The sequence below is a fragment of the Columba livia genome, chromosome 4, assembly GCF_036013475.1.
Source record: "Columba livia isolate bColLiv1 breed racing homer chromosome 4, bColLiv1.pat.W.v2, whole genome shotgun sequence".
NCBI lineage: Eukaryota > Metazoa > Chordata > Aves > Columbiformes > Columbidae > Columba > Columba livia.
In genome coordinates, this window is record NC_088605.1 from 34,687,795 (window position 1) to 34,709,044 (window position 21,250).

A 21,250-nucleotide genomic window follows, 5' to 3' on the forward strand; every position below is an offset into this window, starting at 1 on the left:
CCTCCTAAGTTTCAGTAAGTTTTATCCTGCTTGACCGTTTCATACTATTGCTTTATTTTCGCTTCAATTAAGCAGCAATCTATCAAAAACTTCAAGTTTATTTCCCCTTTTTCAGTAACGTGTATGAATTTTATTGGATTTGAACTTTTCAACATCTCTTTTCATGCAAGGTCAAAGCTCTACATTGTTGTAGTTTTCTTTTTCAGTGTTTTTTCTCCAAGTCAGTCCTCCACTGGGAAATTAATATTCCGTATGAACAATGAACTCCTTGCATGGCCTTTGAACCTAGTGGTTGCTAGGAGGCCTAAAGAAACCCTGGAGTACAGCCGATTTAATAGCATGTATCAAGAGATTATTCAGCAGTAAAAATGTGTGATTTTCTAAATTCCCTGCTTTATTTTTTTCCTTACTCCCATCATCTGTCAAAAAATCTTTAAATTTCGTGTGAATTACATCTGCATCAATTTTCTACAATTATGGGCAGTTTGTTCCCAAGTATTGAAAATGCAACTTCCAGCCACCGATGCTGCTTCTAATCAAGCAAATTTCAAACTACTCCTTACACAGTTTTACTGAAAAGGCTGCTTAAAAATCGGGTGTGCTTCACCACTCTAGCATAAGGTTTGCTAGAGGTTTCCATTATAAACAGGGTTCTGCTTAGAGACTGTATTTTCCCATCACGGCATTCACTGCAACACCATTCCTCAGTATTTCTGTTTGCTGAAAGAAATGTACGTATATACGATTCTCCAGACCCCATTCAGCTATGCTTGAATATTAATGTTTCAAGCCTTTTAGCATCTTACTGAAGGGTGTTTGACTGTCTGCTTTTTCATATTTCCCTAAGCAGAGTAATTGAGGCAAAACCCCAAGGTTTCTTTCCCACCCTCCACCCTCACCCCAAACAAAGCAGCATTTAATTAAAAGAGAACCACAACAATGCTAATGGTGATGAGGTTAAATGGTTGGATAAACAGAATGCAGCCCTCTGAAAAGCCCATGTGTTTCAGGACACTTTCTTCTCTACAGCACTCTGGGTGACAAAGAATGTATTTGTATTCCTGATCCCCACAACTTTCATGCCAGAAGACTTCCTACAGATTTCCTGTGAGGAAGAGAGTTTCCTTCAAATAGTGAGAAGTGTTTAATACAGTAGCTATTTCTCCCAAAACTAATATTTGTAAAGGCAGTGGACAAGGATCCTTTAAAAATAAATGAATGTGGAAACTATCCATCAAGAGAGAACAATTGCGTTTCCAGCTAAAAGCCTGCTAGCAAAACAAAAACACTTGCTGATTTTAATTTTCAGTGTATTCTCCCTCCAACAACTTTAGCAAATTACTCAAACTAAACGTGACATTTGCCCTTCATCCTCACTTATTGCAGTTGAAATCAATGCACTGTGTATTCATAACCACGGTATTCTGGAGATTATTTCAAAAAATTCTATGGCAGATTACAAATCTATTGCCCCCCACCCATCCATGCATGACACAGGTATCTGCCAAAAATGCAGGGTGATACATCTGATTCTGCAGACCACTGGTGTTTGGGTGCCTGGTTGGATTGTACCAGTCTTGCCAAGACAAAGCTTTTACAGAGCCAGACTGCTTCCCTGAAGAATTAAAAACAAGCAAAAAAACCCACACCAGTTGGCACAAAACATTCACGTGAGCTCCTACTCTTTTAAATACGGGCTTCCACACTGAAAGAAAGGCCATAAAGTACCAACTTCAACAGAACTGACAGAGCTTATTTTACAGTGGGAATATCAGGACGTTCATGCAGAACAACAAAAATCTTTTCAGTACAGACAGATTTGGCTTTCCAGCTGCTTTCAGGTCCTGCAGCACCAACAAAACCAAACAACTCCTCCACCACCACCACCATTCTCCTCTTCTTCAGCTGTTCGAGCATAAATTATCCTTGTCATTTCCTCTCAATATGTGGCTTCCCAGAAAAGGGAAAAATCAGAGCAGCTATTGCCAAAATAGCACAATATTCTTATACAGGCAGATTTTTCAATAAAATGCATGTCATTTCCCTTGCACTCAAGCGTTAGAGAAAGAACAGTCACAAGACATTTTTAAAACATGAGAAACCAATCCTGACTGAAGGGATATGTTTATTAAGGCCAGAGATAGGAAAGTAAGCACATAACTGAAAACCACAATCTTTGGCTCAACCTTTGCAGTAGAAACGGGGAGGGGGGGGACGACACAGGGCACAGGGCTGGAAACGTTTTCAGTAATGTATAATAAATACCTTCATTTTCTCCCTCTTTTTCTCTTTTAAAGGAATCTACCTACTCAACCTAAATTGAGCCTCAGAGGGAAAACATGCCTTCACGATAAATTGGAATTTGCCATCCTAGTAATGAAACGTTATGTCAAATCATCACAATAAGCAGGCAGCAGAACAACAAAGGAGGTTTCCAGGATTTTCTGCCCCCCGGCCCCCTCCCCATCAGCATTTTCCCAAGTCTTCTTTCAGGTGTTTATGAAATGTCTGAATTCCAAGGCCATGAAGACGCATTTCAGGATTGAGCAGCTTCCATTAACAGTACCGAGGCTTTCCGAAATCACACCAGCACTCCGTCATAGGCCAAGCCTCTCCCCAATGCCTGCCTTTCCCTGCGCTGTTTTTTGTTTTGTTTGCGCTCTTTCCCATGCACAAACATGTTGGTGCAGTGTCCATTATTTCCCTATGGGCTCCCTTAAAAGCAAGTGACAGACCAATATACATGCATGTGTGTGTTCCCCCCCCACCCAGGTCTAGTCTCTTTCTACACCTCAAATCAGGAATGCAAATGTGTTTACACTCATTTTCACCAAAGCATGCTTTGCAATTGCAGAAACATGCAGCTGAAACCCAGAGAGCCTGTAACAAGGCAAGAGCATTTGTAATCACAGGTGATCCCTTTCCTTTCAAAATGGAAAAACATGAAAACCCGATGTGTTCACTAGAATGAACTGCATCAAAAGGGGAATATCTGGGGTGGGAGTAAATATTCCGCACATGCTTTTACGCACAAAAGGAGCAAAGGGCTCCATGCTCCGTGCAGCCAGTCATTTTATCTGCCCTTCCACGACACAGAGATGCAACCGTTCCTCTCGTGCTTTTATTTCACTCGACTAATGGATTTTAAACACCATATTGCAAGGGCCCTGCTGTGAATCTTGCAGAGGTACAAAATGGTGGATGTATGCTATTTTTTTTTTTTTTTTGCATTATTCGGAACAACTTGCGCTCCTGGTCACAGGCTCCCCTCCGTACCCACCGGCACAGCCTTCCCAGAGCCACACAGCCATCCCATAACAGCCTTGCAATAAAGCTCTCTCGCACCCACAAATTATGTTACAAACCTGATGTCATGTATCCCCGTGATGCCTGGGAAATAAAAGCCGGTGGGAAGTGTTTGTGCAGCCGGTAGTCCTTCTCGCTGCGGGACCTCATGCGGTCTGAGGCCCGGTCGGAGAAGTCGGAGCTAGGCCAGGCCCGCCGCAAGGTCGTACTCCGCGTCTTCTTCATCCTGAGGATGCCCGAGCCTAATCCTCCCGCCGCAGCATGGGTCAGGCCTTGCGGCTCGCTGGGTGCGCGCTGCCTGGCATCAGCCTAGCGCAGGTACCGCCGGGGCTCAACCTGCGCGCATCTCGCCGCTGCCTCTTCTAGGGCGCCAGCCGCAGGTCCCTTCCTTTTTTTTTTTTTTTCCCCTCGAATGATCCAATTTTACACACGTCCCACAATGCATTACACTTCATTTGCAATCGGTCCGGCTTACAGCACCCAGATTCGCGTGGAGGAAAGGCACCTTATGTGGCTTCTCAGGCAAAAAAAGGGAAAGGGGGGGTGGCGGAGGAGGGGAATGGGGACGAGAGATGTGCAGCGTGGGAGCTCGGGGGTTCCGAACAATGGCCCGATTGAGCCCGGCCGTGCTTAGCCAACTGTGAGCCGCCACACAAAAGGCCCAAACAAACGAGGAAAACCCCGCGGCCGCCGGCTGCGACCCCGACCGCGGCGCGCCCGGCGCTGGGGAGGCAGCGGCAGCTCCCGACGCGGCGGGAGGAGCAGCGGGAGGGGGAGGAGGCAGAGGAGGAGGAGAGGAGGAGGAGGGAGGGCCCGCAGGCGCCTCTCCCGGCCGCGGGACCGGCCGAAGCAGCTGCGACCCTCCCGCCGCCCCCCTCAGGCCCGCGGCGCCCGGGCGGCCGGCAGCGGCCTGCGGCTCCCGGCAGCCCTCGCCATGGCGGACCCCGACTCCCGCCCGCCTGTCCCCGGGGCTCGACCGCTGCCGGCTCGGAGCTAGGGGCGGCCGGCGCGGGGACTGAGGCCGCCGGGAGGCCGCTGGCCGCACCGCCCCTCCGCCCAGCTGCTGCTGGAGCGCCGGGCGCCGCCCGGGCTCATGCTAGTCCCGGCGCGGCCTGCGGATCCCGCCGGGCTCCGCGCTGCCCCGTGCGGCGCCGGCCAGGGCTCAGACCGGCTGGCAGGCACCCGCGTACAAAGCCCCGCGCACCGCGGGGGCCCGGCCCCCTCCCGTCCGCACCCACTCCGCCTCCTTTCCGTCCTTCCTTCCGCCGGGGGCTCTCGCGGGGGAGCGCCGGGGCCGTGCCGGGGGGACGGAGCGGAGCGGAGCGCCGGACACACAGACACCCCGCACCGCCGGGCTCCGGGCGCCGCCCGCGGCAGCCAATGGGAGGGGGCAGCGGCGCGCACCGCCCCGAGCGGCGGGAAGGAGAAGGGCAAGGCCGCCATAGCGGCGGCGCCCGCCGGGCCTGCGCTGCCGGCCGCCCCTTGACCTGCTCCTGCCCCGGGGCAATGGGTACAGCGAAGGAAAGGGCCGGGGGAGATTTGTACCCCGGGGCGCTCCTGCACGGAGCCGGTGGGGTTCACCCACACGCCGTCTCTCAGTGGTGCCTTCTTTGCCCCTTGACTCCTGAAGAGCTGCCGCTTCGCGGCTCTCCCCAGGAGGGTCCAGCCTGTCACGCCAGCGCGCCCAGTGAGGGTCTCCAGGACACCCGGCCCACTCGCTGCGCCAGCGGGAAGGAGGTCGCCCACCCTCTTACCCCAGTGGCGTCTGTGCCAGGGCGCCATCGTGAACGGGGCCAAGCTGCCACTGCAATGCAGGGATTTGAAAATGTTGCTGATAAATTACTTATATTTACGCTTTTTCTAATTATTTAACCTTTCTTACAGTGGGTTGTGCCATATTTCTAATAGCCTGGAAAATCAGAAAACTGTAATTTTGTCAGCGAGAGTTTTTGACCATCGGTGAATGTATCGAACGTCAAAAGCCAATGGACCTTGCAACATTTTCCCTTTGCTGCCTTGCTGTGCAGCTTTGGGTAAATCACATCTGTGCACACCTCATCTCACCTACCTCTGCTGCTGCGGGCACAACATATACCGAAGAATCATTCAGGGTTTCATTTGCAGCCATCCCTTTCACACAGTTAGAAATTACGTGAATGATACCCAGCAAGAATGTTGAAAATTAAGTACTATGGGGTCCTTTCTCATTCAGTTTCATCTTCTTCCAACAGTCTGAACAGCTATCAGGAAGAACTTGTTTCTATTGATACTTTGTGTTCCAGTAGCAAAGGGAAAAACTTACATGAGCAAAAGCAATGGCCTAGAGCTCCACTAATAAAAATGTAAGATATTTTCCATCGTGCAACTTACTCATCTAGCAATTTACTCATCAACCTACGCAAAGCTTATAATAGAGCATGTTTTCACCCTCAGACCAGAAAAACCGTAAGAAGAACTTCTAGAATCGTTCAGCTTGTCTCATCAAAGGCTGAGGTTAGGATAGATTGGTTAGCACTACCTAACTAAGTCATACCTAAAAAACGTAGCTGTTTTACCAGATATAAAAGAAAATTAAATTCTAGCCAAGAGCACAAACTCTCATTCCACCATCTGAAAGATAAACGAACCATGGCCAAGCATTTCCAGTTGTCAAGAAGTGGCTGAATATAGCTGGCCAGCTAACTTCAACCTATGGCTGAACTAAACTCAGCCTTTCTCCTAGTCTAGACACAGCCCTAGATATCAATCTGTTCCATTAAAAAAGACATGAGAACAAGAGGCATAATCTGAGACAAGAGACAAATAGGAATAAGCAATGAGGAGGAAAAATGAGGTCAAGAAGTAGAAAGACACAACAAAGTGGAACGGGGGGTGAAGGGGGGAACAAACAAGACCACGGTGATCCTTACACTGGCTTTCTGCATATTTATTCCAAACTAAAAATATTTGAGTCTAGTTTCAGAGCTAGTCTAATAGGTATCAAACCAAAAACCAGGGGATAGCTCTGCAACTGTCAGATAAAGCACACATATCCTAATTCTTTTTGAGCAATTTGCTGTGCACTAACGAAGCGGTGACAGCGCGCAGAAGGCTTTCAAGTAGTTTTAATCGACTTAATTGTACACTTGCAGGAATTGTCATGAGAGTAATACAGTACATATGATTAATACATGGTATCTTCTACTTACTGATTGTAGGAGTCGCACTGGTTTATAGTTTTGAGCACAAGTAATAAGTTGAATTTCATCATGTGATAATTTTGAGTGAATAATAATTCACTCCTATAACTATGAGAAGTTATTTTCATGTTAAAATGGGCAGGAAGTGGAAGACAAATAAGCAATCCATCTAGAAAAGTCAGTTTTCCCTTCCCAAATGTGGGAATATATGTTTAAAAGCAATTTTGGGGACCTCCTCTCAGTAATGAGATGTTATTCCTGTGGTCAGCTAAAACTCCTTGCATTTAGTCTTCTCACAGTTATCTCTTTTTGTTTAAGCTGAAAGTTGTCTGACATGGTATCTGAAAGAGTTTTTCCCTTTGAAGAGAGGAATTCAGAGCAAGTTTCCTCCTGCTCTTACATTGTTTGAAGTCAAGTATTGTTACTGGGATGAATCAAATACATAATTAAAGACCAAGTTTAAGTTTTGGCTGTTTTCTTTGGAAAACGAGCTAGAACTGTGAGTGTAATTGATTTTTTGCTTTGGTAGCCAAACCAAAATAAAATAATTTTCTTCATATGAACTGAAAGCTAAAATTGAAGGCTATTAAAAAACCAAAACAAACAAAAAACCCCAAACAAACAAACACAGAACACTATTATTTCTTAGCCTTTTTTTTTTTTTTTTTCAAGTAAAGGAAAATAACTGTCTGGATTCATATAGCAATGTTAGAACAGGGTAGAGAAAGAAGAATTCCCAGGTACAAATGGCTGTCCTGCTTGGTGAACAATAGTACAGCACACTTAAAGGCATGGTTTGAAAAAAACTAAAATAGGCTATTTAATCTGACAGTTCCAACAGGGGTGGAGAGGACCATTTTTCTTTACCTAAAACCACTGGGGAATTCTGCTTTAACTTACAAATATTTTTGCCTGCCTGTGACACACAAGTAAAGTTTTGCCTAATTCTAAACAGAAGTGTGGAAATAGTCTGATGGAGCTTGCTAGGTATAAGGGAAAATACTTCTTCCAAGCAGGAACTGAACTGATCAGAACCTGATCACTTGTTATCAGTGATGAAGAAGAAAGAGGTTTCAAAGTTCTTTTGCCTTTTTTTTTTTTTTTTTAATTAATCTCCGGCTGTTTTTTTTTTTAAGCTAAAAGAAAGCATTGATTCAGAAGCTTTTTGTTCAGGATCATATAAGCATTTGTTTTTATCGCTTGGTATTTAAAGTCCGACAGACACCATCTCTTTCTTGAATTACTAGAGGGAGAGGTGAGATTTGGATGAAGAGACTGTACAGAACTTGGAAAAAAAGTCTGAACTAAACCAAAAATAGCCATTCTGCCTCCCAGGTCTTTATCAGGAATTGGCAACATATCTGTAGACAGTTCAAAGGCACTGATTTAATTATGAGTTTTATAAAAAGAGGCTTAGGTACATTTAAGACATTGCAGAGGATTCTTATGTGTTCAAGCTTTTAATCACAACCTTACTTCAGTCCAAGTTCATAGGGAGCCTGAAGGCTTTTGGAGAAGCATTTCAAAATGTTAGCTTCTGAAAACCTCTGTGTTATCTTTTAAAAAGTGAAAAAAACAAATATTACTGTGGATATTTGTTGCATTTGATCTCCATAAATGCTTACTTATTAGTTGTTAAGCAGGTCCATCACCATTTTCTTGATGGAAAATGGCAAAAAGTAAAGGACATAACTGTCCCAGAAGGGCATGGGAAATCAGTTGCAAGTACACTGTTAAAACTCAAGGGTCCTGGCTTCCATTTCATAGGTTTATTTTTCCTCAGTTGAAAAAGAATAATTATATAGCAAGATACAATATGGTGTCTGGTTTTAGATATATATTTTTTATATATATATGTATGTGATCTGTCTATTTTTTTCTCTGCATGTGTGTGTGCATGCGTGCTTGTGCTCCTGTGCATATACACAATTGCTCTCAGGTAATGTGGTATTTCAAGTTTCAGCCAGGGCTACGTTTTCCCTCCCCATGACAAACAAGTGTCCCTGGGGGAGAGCAGCAGGCTTCGGTAGCAGGGTGGGCTGGTGTTACCGCCTCAGCTTGCCTGGCTTGGGAACGGACTGTGTGAGGTTTTCAAAAGAAATAAGCATGTAAGCCAAACACCGAAATAAAAATGGCAAAATAATAGGACACGCAAGGATGAAAGCAGTCCCCCTCTTCACCAAGACAAGCTACACCTCTAAAACCATAGTCTCTCCGGATCTGTGTTCAATGCCTGGCTTCTCCCTTACCCTGTCACTACCTTGCCTGTTGCACACAGTCACCTGGCTCGCAGGAGGAAATTCAAACAGCTTTTGTTTATTACTGTGAGCCGAGCTGCTGTCTAACAGGCATCCAACACCACAAGAAGAACCAGCCAACACTGTCAAGATGCCAAGCGCTTGGCACAAAGCCTTGTGGCTTCACTCTATGGTAAGGGTCCTTTCCTGGTCCCCAGCTTTAGAATCGAAGACAACAAACAGCGTTGGTATTACTGGGACACACAGGAGGTTTTGCCTGAACAAAGGCCATAGTCACCAGCAGGTGGGTAAAGAGGGGAGCAGAGGGCCATTTTTGTAGCCTATGAAAAAAAACATCAAAGTCTGCAACTTTTTGAAAGATGGAGATAGGATGCTGCAAGATGCTGGGAAGGAAATGCAGGGCCTATGAAAGTGAGAGAGCAGAAAGGAATAAATGGAAAATAAAGAAGTAAAAAAAGCCTGTAGTACAAGCAGTTGAAAAGCACTAAAGCAGAGGCTGCAGAAGGAAAACTGAGTGCAAGAAGAGGTGGAAAAAATGTAATTAAGAACTTGGGAAAAACAGCAAACTCACGTATAATATCACAGGCCTTGGCAATATATGGTTTTATTAGATGCAGGGCCTTCCTAAGAAAATACATTACCTGCGTTTCTCATATTAATAGATCTGTGAAGGGAGAAAATTCTCCACTGCATAAACTCACCATTTTCATGAGCGAATTCTTATGCCTTTGTATTAACAAATGTGCAGAACTCAGACTCTAAAATATATGTTTTTTTGCAATCCCTTACTGGTTAAGGAAGTCTGGCAACAGGCTGCAATGGTCCTTGGCTGTAGGAAGCACTAGTTTACCTTCCAGGTCTTTATAATCAGGTATACTAGCAAGAACAAACCAGAAAACTCATGATGCAGCACATCCTTTTTCACAGCAGCCCTGAGTCTTCTGACACTAACACTATTAATTTGTCACCTCTCACTAGTACTTGTTGTTACTCAAATATGAAAGAGGAGCCAAGTACTTGTAATCTATGCTTGCGGTCCAGATCACAAAATAAGGCAGCCTCTCCTGATGGATTTATTGGCAAGGGAAAAGCTGGGCTTGCTCAGACAACCGTCTTTCCTCGGAGGGAGCATTTGAGAAACTCCACCAAAGATGGAAAGAAAAGATCCCAAAGGCGAAGGTGTAAGTGAAAAAACTTCCCAATGTAAAAAAGGAATATGTTTCAGAGCTTATCACAAGCAAGTCTTCAGTCTAACTCCAGAACGCTATCTGGTTGTGTTATGCCATGGTAGTAATCCTGGCTTAATTACTGCACCTCTTAAACCAGTTTCAGATCATATTTCTCTCACTGTTATGCTTTGGGAATGTGTGATGACAGGAATGCAGTACTGCTGCTGCACACATGCTGTAGCTCACCGATTCATTTTTCTGTGTGCTGGATTATGCGCTGTGGTATTTATTTTAACTTGCATGACTTTTAAGAAAAACCTGCCTCCGTTATGAGAAGAAAGGCTCCCCTGTTGTTTTGTTGGTTTATTTTCCATGCCAGACCTTCTGATTGCACTTGTGCTTCCTCTGCACAGAAGACAACTGATGCAGAAGGGTTTTAAATCTGGGTACCCAAGACTGCCTGAAAACGTACCAGCGTAACAAAGGGCGCACACACAGGCCGTAGGACACAGCCTTCACCTTGATGCTTTTCCTCTCCTGTTAACCCTGACTCAAAGCTGATCAGTTAAAATGCATGGAAGCTGGGCTTGTAACTCCTCGCTGTACAAAACTAACTGGAGAGGAAGGCAAGCTATGAATCCTACACAAATTTTCACAGTCAAGCATTTATTAAACCCCTCACATATAATAGAATTCAAAAACTTGGAGAAGTGGTGTTACAGTAGCTTAGTTCATCCACTGGCTGTTCTTCCAATGGATATAGTAGTTAAAGATGTGCCAAAAATGTTGGCCTCAACCTTCTTGTTTTCCGCTGGTGTCACATATCATTAGTACCCTGGTATTTAAGTAACATACTGATATATGTGGGGCAGCTGTACTGTAAGTTAGAAAGACACCCTATCCTTCTGCTTTGAGAGTTGAAAAAATAGAGAGCAGAAGTAAGTAGCCAGTGCAGATCCCACCAGCAGTAAAATCCATTACAGACTGTGTTTTTAAAAACTAATTCACACACCTCAGCCTCTTCTCACGCTTCCACAGAGCCTGTGTTTCTGCTCAGGACATTGGGAAGATGGCACCAAACATGAGCAGGCTCTGGTGAAGCTCTTGGGTACAGCAACACAACCATGCAGCAGATTCTGCATGTCAGGTAGGTACCTTCAGAGCGAAAATCCCTTGAGAAAGAAAAGAAAGCCCTTGGCTGTGGCAGGTGGGCACTGTTTTGCATGTTGCATGGCTACTATTTATCAGTATATAAGTTTTAAATTCTAAATCCTTGTCTAGGAGAGTTACTCACCATACACAAAACTGAACAAAGCACAGCAGGCATGTTTGCAAATGGGACAATGAACATATTTGATGGGCAGTCCTAACAACCAAAGCAGCATACCAAGGGAACTAAATCCCAGCAGCTGCTAGAACTCCACGGAGCATTTGCTGAACAACCCAATACTAAGCTCCCTCTCCAAATTCTTGCTTATACAGCTGTGCAATATAGTGAGTATATTTTATAGATGTGTATATATATAGCATGTATAACAGGCAGGGATCTTAAAAACCTTAGAAAAGCTGGGAGGCCTGAAAATAGGCTACTCCACCCTTTGTAAACGATCTCTCATCATGAATTTACTTCCATATGTGCATTCAGCTCTGCACTATATTAAACAGGCTTTCAAAATAGTGGTTTAGCACTGAAAATGTATGGTTCCCACCCATAAGTTTGAAGAGAATGCAAGAGAGAGACAAACCCAAGACTGAAAAAGGTCCAATTCATCACCTCACAGAAAAGTAATTCAATAACTTCTTGGATATTTTATTATAGTCTCAGATTCAGAGGCTGTCTCCTTGGCATATAGTAGTATTTGGGCAGGAAAAAACGAGTCATAAACATGGACAGAAATTAAGTGACTGACACCCCTGACCGAAAGGCTCCTGGAAAATCAATGCAAAACCATCAGAGTGCCTGTTCTCTGGGCCAGCCTCCAGTGTCGCAGGGTCAGTCTGTTCCCATGAAGGGGGTGCTCTTTAGTCATTGGTTTCCAGCACGACCCTGCAGCTTCTCTGCTCTCTTCTGATGCCTCAGCAGCACCCGTCAGAAGGAAGACTCCACCACTCCTGGAACAGCTACCCTGCCTCCTCCTGGTTAACACAGCTTGTTGCCACCTTCCGCTTGTCTTTGGAAGCTCTGATATTACCCACCTGTGTGCACCCAGAGACAATTTCCCATTGCCCTGGTCAGATTAAGGTTTATGCAGACACCACTTGCACTTGCGTCTCTGTAGAAGCAGTTCTGAGCATTTCTCCTTAGTGCAGAGATTTTTGCATTCTAGTAGAGGAACAAGAAAAAACATTGTATAGCACTGGGTCTCAAGCTTTTCCCATCACTTCGTAAGAAAGTTAAATTCTTCAACTGGGGACTAGTCCAGAAATAATTTTGTCTTACTAGGTGACATCTGGTGCAATCTGATAAAGTAAATGTATCAACCACAGGGAGCTCTACTACTTTTTTCTACATATCCTTCTATATTACTGGGTGACTGTCAGCTGCTTTGCTATTATTTAATTTGTTTTTAAATACAAAGAGGGCCTTAAATCCAGCAGAGGGCTGTTACCTCCCAGATTTTCTGAAGGTCAGTGTGAGATCTTTAACTCCTCTGTTGAGCTAAGCAGAAGGGAGCAGCATCCAAAGCCTCACCTTAGCAAAATACTTCTAACATAGCACTTGAGTGTCACACTGGATATAAGAGCAGTCTCTGGTGTGAATTTTTCAACCCACAACTTTCCTACCAGAGTCAAAGCTGAGAACAAGTGAAACATGTAGATGCTATGAAGGAAAAACATCCCTTATTACAAAGGAATATAACTGCAATAGCCCTGTTGAAATAGTGAAATTAAGAAAACTAAAATCAAATTAGAAAAATAAAACAATCTCCTCTCTAGATCTGAAAAATCATGCTCCTCACTCCCATCACAAAAGCATACTTACATCCTTTAAAGCATGTGAATGGCACTGGCATAGGATAAGGTTTTTTTCAAAATGCTTTTCACATTATAATGAATTTTTTTCTAAGGCATAGAGAAGCACTTATACTTAATATTTCTGGAAATGTAAAAAGATCTTTTTCAAAAGAAGCAAACATCTTAAGTGAGACAATTTACATGAAAGTGAAAGTTCCTAGAATTAGAATTCTATTTGAAAGCATCATGTACAAAATGAAGAGCTAGAAAGTCTTTAGTCTTCATTAATACTGATCACTATTGAGCCGAACTCAATACCTTCACAAGCCAACTGTGGTAAATCATATTAGGTAAGGTGCTCATCTCAGAAACTCTTGCAAGGAGTCACTGTGTTTCCATACATAAAAATTTATAATGCTCTTTACCCCTTGCTATTCCAGGAATCAACAAATACTCAGAACAAACATTTCTTAGGTTCTAACTCCATAGGCAAGTGCTCAGTGTTTTCCTTGATGGGGGAGATGTTTGGTAACCCTTCCATCTCCCAACCGGTGTAGGGTAGATCAGGCAATCTGCCTTCAGACCTGGCAGATTTCAGATTTGTCAGAGCATAATGCTAGTATTGAATCGATTATTTCTTCCTTCCTCTCCAAAGATGGATCTCACTCTTATCCCAGCTGATGGAACCAAGACAAAATAAACACAGACATCCAGGACTGAAACAATGATAGGCTATCCAAGAAGGCATTTAAGTGCCCTCAGTCATCCGAGGAGTAAAAAGTTATAAAAACAACTACTTCTTTTTATTGCCCACATCCCTGTGTCATTACCATGGTGCTTAAAAAAACCACAAACCCTATGGATTTCTACCCACCACATAGTAATTACTGAAATAACAAAGAATTGGAAAAAAGTATTTCCAAAGCCTGATGCTATTACTGAGCTGCCAATGAAAAAACTCTCACTAACACCCCTTAAGTCTATCCTTCTTCATTCCTAATCTGAACACAAAAGGTTGGGTTTAAACAGCCACCCCCCTACACCCTGAGATTAAAACTGCCTGCAGTTTTCAGCTTCAGGCCAGCAATCACAATACTTTAAATCCTTGGCTACTGGCTTCATGAAGACACAGCCTACAGACAGTCCCCCAAAGTTCTTTGAAATGTTAAATACAAAGCAGGAGGAGGTCATAAAGGAAATACTCCTTATGAAAAGAATGGATATCATATGCAGGCTTTTCAAATACATTTCCAAGTTGCTTTGCTTTCAGCCACCATATTCTAATTCTGCATTGTCTGAAGCTTTTGAAATAAAATTCAGGAATGAAAAGAAACACACAAATTAGACTGTAAACAGCTGCCAATATATGCATCTGTTACCTTTTAGCTCTCATAAATCTCTCCAACGTATAGCGTATCTTACTTCTTATCTGCAAAGACTAATTATTTACCTAATAAATGGTCCTACAGCAACGATGAAAAAACCAGCCACTTTAAAGTAACATATAGGTTTTATTGCATAACCTCCTGTATCATCTGCCCAGTTATTTCAACAGAAGCCAGTGTGGCTCCCTGCTGCACTGGAAATCCAGCTATCTTTCTGCCAAGAGCCTTCCAGCGCATACAAAAGGAACGAGGATTGTGAGACCTGTTTTATCCCCTCTTATCCCATAGACTAACAAGCCTTTTCTCCACTGCAATTTTTCTCAACAAATACAGGTAATTACGTGGGAGGATGGGATTTTCAGGGTAGGTAAAAAAGTAAACCAGTCGTTTTAGCATACCAGCTTTGCCAAGAAGTACTGTCAGCTTGAACTTTGAGTGAGCTGCTGGCAGGGTCGGGGAGCCCGCAAACACAAGGGTGCTCTGCTACTGACACAGGCCTCAGCTGGAAGCAATGAGCTCTGTGGTTCAGAACTGCTGGTAGGTGGTCAAGTTTTCCTGCCCACTTGCATTCCCCTGAAGGTAAACAGGGTGGTAGGAGTTTTATTACTGGCCTCTGCCCCACCCTGAACACTCGATGCTTCTCCTTCCTTATTTGAGTATCTGAAGCTCAACAGAAAATGAGTTTTATGTTCATTTTGAAAAACTTGTGTTCGGTTTGCTTGTCCCGTAAGCCCAGTCCATACTAGTTTCTAGCTAGATGCTCCACCAGGTATCCACAAAAACATCTCCGGATTTACAGATTGTGTAGTTGAGGAGGAACATAGCCAGTTGCCACAGTGATGTCCGTCGTCTGAGGAGCATTCGGACTTTAGTCTCATGAAAAGTACCAAGAGTTAAAAACCCCTTTAATTAGATGAAGCAATTTAATGGAAGCAAGCGCTTCAGCCAGCAGCGAATACATGGTTAGATCACTGGTGATCTTGAAGAACCAGGCTGTGCAGTTTGAAGTTATTTAAACTGTTTAATGTTGTGTTATTTACAAATTAGTGTAGCCCAGCCCACAGAAACTGCCATTACTGTGACAGTATGCATGTTTGACAAGTTGCTATTCTCTGCTTCCAGGTACATTACCTGCATAGCTTGACAGGAGGGAAAGCCTGTTCACAGAAATGTTCCAGCTACAGAAAAGGACTGAAAGGTTATAGCAAGCTCAGGAACATCACATGCTTTTGGCAAGGTGGGATGGGGGAGGATGAAAGGCAAAGGAAGGTAAGCAGAATTATTGTTCTGCAATGATTAAACAAGCACAGAAACTATGATTACAGATCACAGATACCTTTTATAACATGCCAAACTAGCACACAGAAGAACATACCTCAATAATTCAGTTGCACGGGCAGTACAGGCTCTCCCCAGCCTGAAAGAAGACAGGGGGCTCCTGAAACAGAGGCTCTGCCCTGATTTGGGCAGGTGAAGTGGTACAAAGGCTTTGAAATGCCCTGGAGAACAGGCACTGCTAGGCATGGGCCTGGCACGCAAAAATGCTCCTTGATTCAATCCTCACTCTTTGTGTCAGGGATCAACACCAGATACACAGTGATCTCTGCCTGTCTGTTGGACTCCTTACCCTTGTAAGTAAGAACAAACTCCAGGCAGCTGTAACCTGCAGCGAGGCTGCAGCTAAGAGTGCAGCTAAAAAAGTGTCCCTAGAGGAACCTGGTACGAAGACAGTTTATTGTTAGAGGGGATCGGGTCCACAGAACTTCCTAGGAGTCAGAAGCAATGATTCACAGGTGCGGCTCAGGCTTGCCCTGACTCACACTGTTTGTGATATCATCTGCACACAGGCAGCCTGGTTTGTCTAAGAGAAAAAGAAAAAAACTTCAGTATGAAACAAAACTACTAGTACTCTCTATCCTCAACTAAAGTAACCAACCACCCATTAGTTGCAAAAGAATGTTGATGATTCAATAAGAATATATTTATTTTAAATCACATACCTCTGACGAGAAAGACTTCTTGTCAATTTTAATCAGACATATACCACTAATATTATAAAAGTATGATTTTTTTCATAACTGTATGCTATCAACAACTCATTTAAATGTGTGGTTCTACTTCTTGTTTCAGTGTAACCAGTTAGAGAAGTTTCCGACACATTTATATTTTCCCTATTTAAAGAAAAAAAAAAGAACAAGAACACCGATCTCTGAGCACACGGCTACAATAACACAGATTCCTTATTTAGCAAACTGAGATGTTGAGCAGGCTACTTCAAAAGTGGAAAGATCTTGATTTGGAGGGTGTCTGAACAGATTTCTATTTAGCTGTGCCACTTCAGAAAACTGCATTCTCCCTACACCTTAAAAAACAGTGAAAGGCTTGGTGATTTCAGAACAAAAAGACCAAGAGAAAACATGACTGGAAACACAAATTTCACAGTAACCATCTTCTAATAACAATATTCCACCACCCCTGGAACAAAAAGGTAAGAAATTAAAACCTTCTAACTCATATGTTTAAGAAAAGAGATCTGAGCTTACCAGTTCCGAGAAAATTCAATGGTCAAAACCAAGAACAAATTCAGAAAATGTTTGGACTATCTTTGCACCTCTCAAAGAAAAAAAAGGCGACACTACACACCTTTAATGGAAAGAACTGCACACGTGCTTCCAAAACAGCATGCGTAGCTTTTGAGTCAGTTATAGAGACATATGCACAATGTAAATACAAATTACTACAGGTACTACAAGCAAGAACATCTCCCAGGTGATAAAGGCAAGTTATCAGGTACTGAATACTCCTAAAGAAGCTTAATTATGTTTCCCCATGTTTGAACCTATCCCTGAACAAGCTAGGGTTCCACGTTTACCAAAAAGGATAATTATTGGTTTTAGATGAAGAATAAATAACTCCGATAACAAAATAATTATTCTGACAAACTGGATAAATCATGTTCGTAATTCACGTATGAGTTCACTCTTCGCCTGGCCTTTTTGGAAGTCAGCTTTTTCTTGGATATCATGACTTTCATGGTCAGAAACTAAACACAATCACCCATCACTCCCAAGGATGACTGTGACAACTGAGTTATCTGAAGATGGCAAGCTGAACCTCTCTGTGGTACATTTTTATATCCGAAAAGCAGGCAAGGAAAACAATGTCGCAGAGAGAAGCAGATGGCCAGTGAGTTATCACTGTCGGTCTGATGACTTATGTGGGCTGAACTTGTTTATTTACTCATATATTTGCAAAAAAAAAGAAACTTTCCTTAGTTAGTGGCAGCTATATTATATATGATGTATATATCATATACACGGTACATACTGCTACCTACACACAGCATCAAGGGATCAAGTGTATGCCCTCAAGTTACCGTGTGTTCTCCTACCACGACAAAAGTCACAGCTGAACCTTCCTAGGGACACAAGTTTAGTGACTTGTATTTCTAACACCACAGCTCAAAAGGGGTTAAAAGGGGATCACAGAGTCACGGCTGCCCTGCATACTGGCTTGGGGACAGGCAGAAGCAGCTCAGGTCCTCTAGGGCAGGGACAGAAGCTCGTAATTACTGGCTATACCCTTTATTTTATCTAAGAACCCCTACCTCTGCCTGTTCACTACCCGCTGTTGATGCAACCCCCGTGCTAACCCTGTGTGATAAAAGCACCGTCATACGCTTGGGAAGAAAAATGCACCGTTTATGTGTCAGTGAGCCCTGTCATATGAACTGTCCTTGAAAATACAGATTCTTCTTAGATCATCTCACCCCCTCTTTAGGATTGTTCTCATTATCTTCTCTTTAATTGTTCTCATTATGGGCATAGAAAAAGAATGCAGCCTTTGTGAGCAACATAAAATCCAATTATGTACAAATACAGTGTTGGGAAAACAATTAAAATATTTTAGTTGACAAATCAGCTGCTGAAAATCAGGAAAGAAAGGTCACTGTGTGACCACCTAACCCTCTGAAAATCACCGGAATGTGTTTTCTGTCTGCAGCCACTGTAATGCTGCCGCCCGCAGCTACAGTTATAATAACAACCAGCCTTACAATTGTAAAGGTGACTGCCAACCACCTCCTAGCCAATGTTTTCTGAATAAAGTGCTGTTACATTATTTCCCACTAGCAAAAGTTTCACTGTATTCTTGTACTGCAACTAAAGTGAGTAAAGGATTAAAAGCAGTCAGTGTAATTTTATGTACTGGCAAGAGTTCTGAAAGTAGAGCAAGACATTTTTTGGTAGATTCTTTGAATTACCAGGATGTGAATGTGATGCGGGACACTATTATCTGTACCCTCACAGACTGCTGTGTGAAAAGATCCACGCAGGATGGCAGCACAGATCAGATCCTCTTCACATTCAAGGTGTGTTACCAAGGGGATGGACAGGGGAGCGTCTCTTAATAAACTACTGAGCTCCCAGATAACTCCTCTTGCAACAAGTATCCCAGCAGTCCCGAGGGTTTCAGCGGGACCGTGAATGCAGCAGATCCCACAGCAGCAATCCAGAGACTGAAGCCTGAAAGAAGGAAGCGGGTAGAGTGTGGGAAAGCGGGGCTCTGAGCAGGAACGCTCACATCTGGCCCATCAACATCTGGTGCAAGACAGCCCAGTGCTGTATCTGGTGCAGCATCTGAGCCTTTGTGCTCGTGTAGAAGAGCCTACCCCATCATCCCACCCACTTGGTGGCGTAGGAAGTGTTACACAGACAGACTCATGAACACCATCTGCTTAACTGCAGCGTTTGACTCCCCCCCTCCAGCATACAATAGTCTGAGATGGTCTAAGAGCACTAATACAATCCCACATTTTCCGTTCATATATGTGGTGAAGAAAAAACAAAGTCAAAATGTACTTTTGACCTCCCACAATGTTGCTCTTAGTTTTCTAACTAAATTTGCTTGTACTGCTTATTAAAAAAATATATATATATATATATATGTGTGAGCATGAAGTTTAACTAGAAGAAACTCTAATTTCAAAAAAAAATTCACAGGCATAAATATGCACAATATTGACATCTGTACAGCAACATAAACTCTACAGAGGAAACAACTTTTTTATTTTTCATGGCATCTTTATTCATTCTACTATAAGGAAAGCACACTAAATTTCATACAGTAACGCAAATACAATGAAAACTTCAATCCAGACCAGGAAAAAAACCCTTATTTCTAAATATGTGAAGTCACTTGCCATCTTTTCCCTATTCACATGCACATTTTAAAATGAAAAGAAAAAAAATAATAATTCCAAGTACTTGGATTGTCATGTCAGTGGGGTTTATTAACCACATGACGGTGTGATCTGTTAATTAGAGAATATATTACTTACAGCATTTTTGTAGCTTGGAATACAAGTAACTGAAATAGCCTCCCAGCACTCTGGGAGATATGACAACTAGTTAGACAGAGGCACACAATATAGTACGGTCTGTTTTTAAAAGCTGTCTAGCGATTTCACTTTTCTCATCTTTCATAGTGAAAAGTATGGTGTTTTAAAATTTATTTTTCACAGAAGTCCGAAGTCCCACAACTGGAAACGCTCTTGGCTCTCAATGGGCTTCAGCATCCCGGAAAAAAATAACAAAAACAGGAAAAAATCAGTTCCCAGCTGGCTCCAACCGAGAGTCCTGACGGGGAACATCCTTGTGCGCAACTTGCTCTCCAGAGCATCCCAAGCACCACACAGAAAGCAGAGTTAGAAACACCACTCGCATCTTCTAGTGCCAACCCTGCATCCCAACAAGAGATCAAAAGATACTCATCATGCACAGATTATCTGTGGGCTATGTGTCAGCTTTCCCTAAAGTGGCAGGCACAGACAGAAGGACAGGGTAGCTTTTGAGACACAAACATGCAAATCTTCCATTTGTTTTCAATATTAAACTATCTGTACAATGTCCCCTTAACAAATGACTTTAAAGATTTTTTTCCCTGTTCTTACAATAAAACAATTTTGTTTGACGTGGGGAAGAAAGGCACAGAAAAAAGGGAACACGCTTTTCACGTAGCAGTGATTTAAGGCAGGAAGAGGAACAGAGAATGCGCACGGGGCTCATTACCACACCAAAACCTTTCACCTGTAAGAGGAAACCCCACAAGCCCCAGGCTTATGCTGCGATCAGCTTACATCTGAAAACTCTGCCCCACCTCAGCCCCATTCCCAGCGGGCATACTGTGTGCCTCCAGACCATTCCACCAGTCCCAGCACCGCCACTTGCTGCTCAGAGCTAGAAAGAAGGGGAAAGCAGAAGGATTTGAAATACTGATGCTTATCTGAAACCATATACACAAAAAAAAAAGCAAAAGGGCCAACTCCACGCGAGGAAGTTGTTTCTGATGCTCCTAAGATGCAGCAGTTGCCAAATGAAGAAAAATATGAAACTGTTAAATGAAATGCAAAAGGATGACACAGTTTGACTTTTACTGAGTATTTGCATGTGGACAGGACTGGCATGTTTGGGATGATTAAAGCAATGTAGATCAAACCTTGGAGTGTGCACTTCTGAGCACTCTTCCAAGCCCGGGCAGCCCAGCCAGCCACAGCAAAACCCAGCCAAGGGAAAAGCTGTTCCTCCAGAGGCTGCCAAAACCACAGCACGCACCCTCTGCCAGAACCCAGCACCCGCATGCTCCGGACATCCACAGCAGCTTGGTAGCCCCTGGCACTTCCACACCCTGCTCTGCTCCTGGCTTTCCCCATCCAAGGGGGGAGGACAAGCCCTGCTCAGGCTGGAGAAGGTCGCAGCAGCAGCCTGGTGCACCTCATCTTCCTGCGCAAAGTGCTGCATGAGCCGCAGCCATGGCGAGGCAGGCTTCCCCTGCTCAGTGAAACCTGCCAGTGCTGGGATAGGAAGATTATACTCGACTAAGTGAAAGACTCGCTTTAAAGACGCCAAGCTGTGCCCTTGATGCCAGCAGTACTCTGCTGGATGGAGATGCAGGGAGTGTGGGACATGCAGCCATGATTCCCTGCCAAGACTGGCTGCCTT

At 43.6% G+C, this 21,250-nt stretch overlaps 1 protein-coding gene across 12 annotated transcripts in view; it reads right to left on the reverse strand.

The window, feature by feature from the left end:
• Positions 1-21,250, reverse strand: part of STOX2 (storkhead box 2) — a 144,774-nt gene that overhangs the window by 71,263 nt on the left and 52,261 nt on the right. For 3 of the 12 annotated variants that reach the window (XM_065061218.1, XM_065061226.1, XM_065061225.1), the window contains one exon: positions 12,109-12,235. The exons of 7 other annotated variants lie outside the window; for them this stretch is intronic. In XM_065061218.1, coding sequence (XP_064917290.1) covers positions 12,109-12,235 — 127 coding nt within the window. Of the gene's footprint in view, positions 1-3,365; positions 4,692-12,108; positions 12,236-21,250 lie in introns of those variants that run through there. 2 more of the 12 variants (XM_021284499.2, XM_065061222.1) reach the window with 2 other exon arrangements.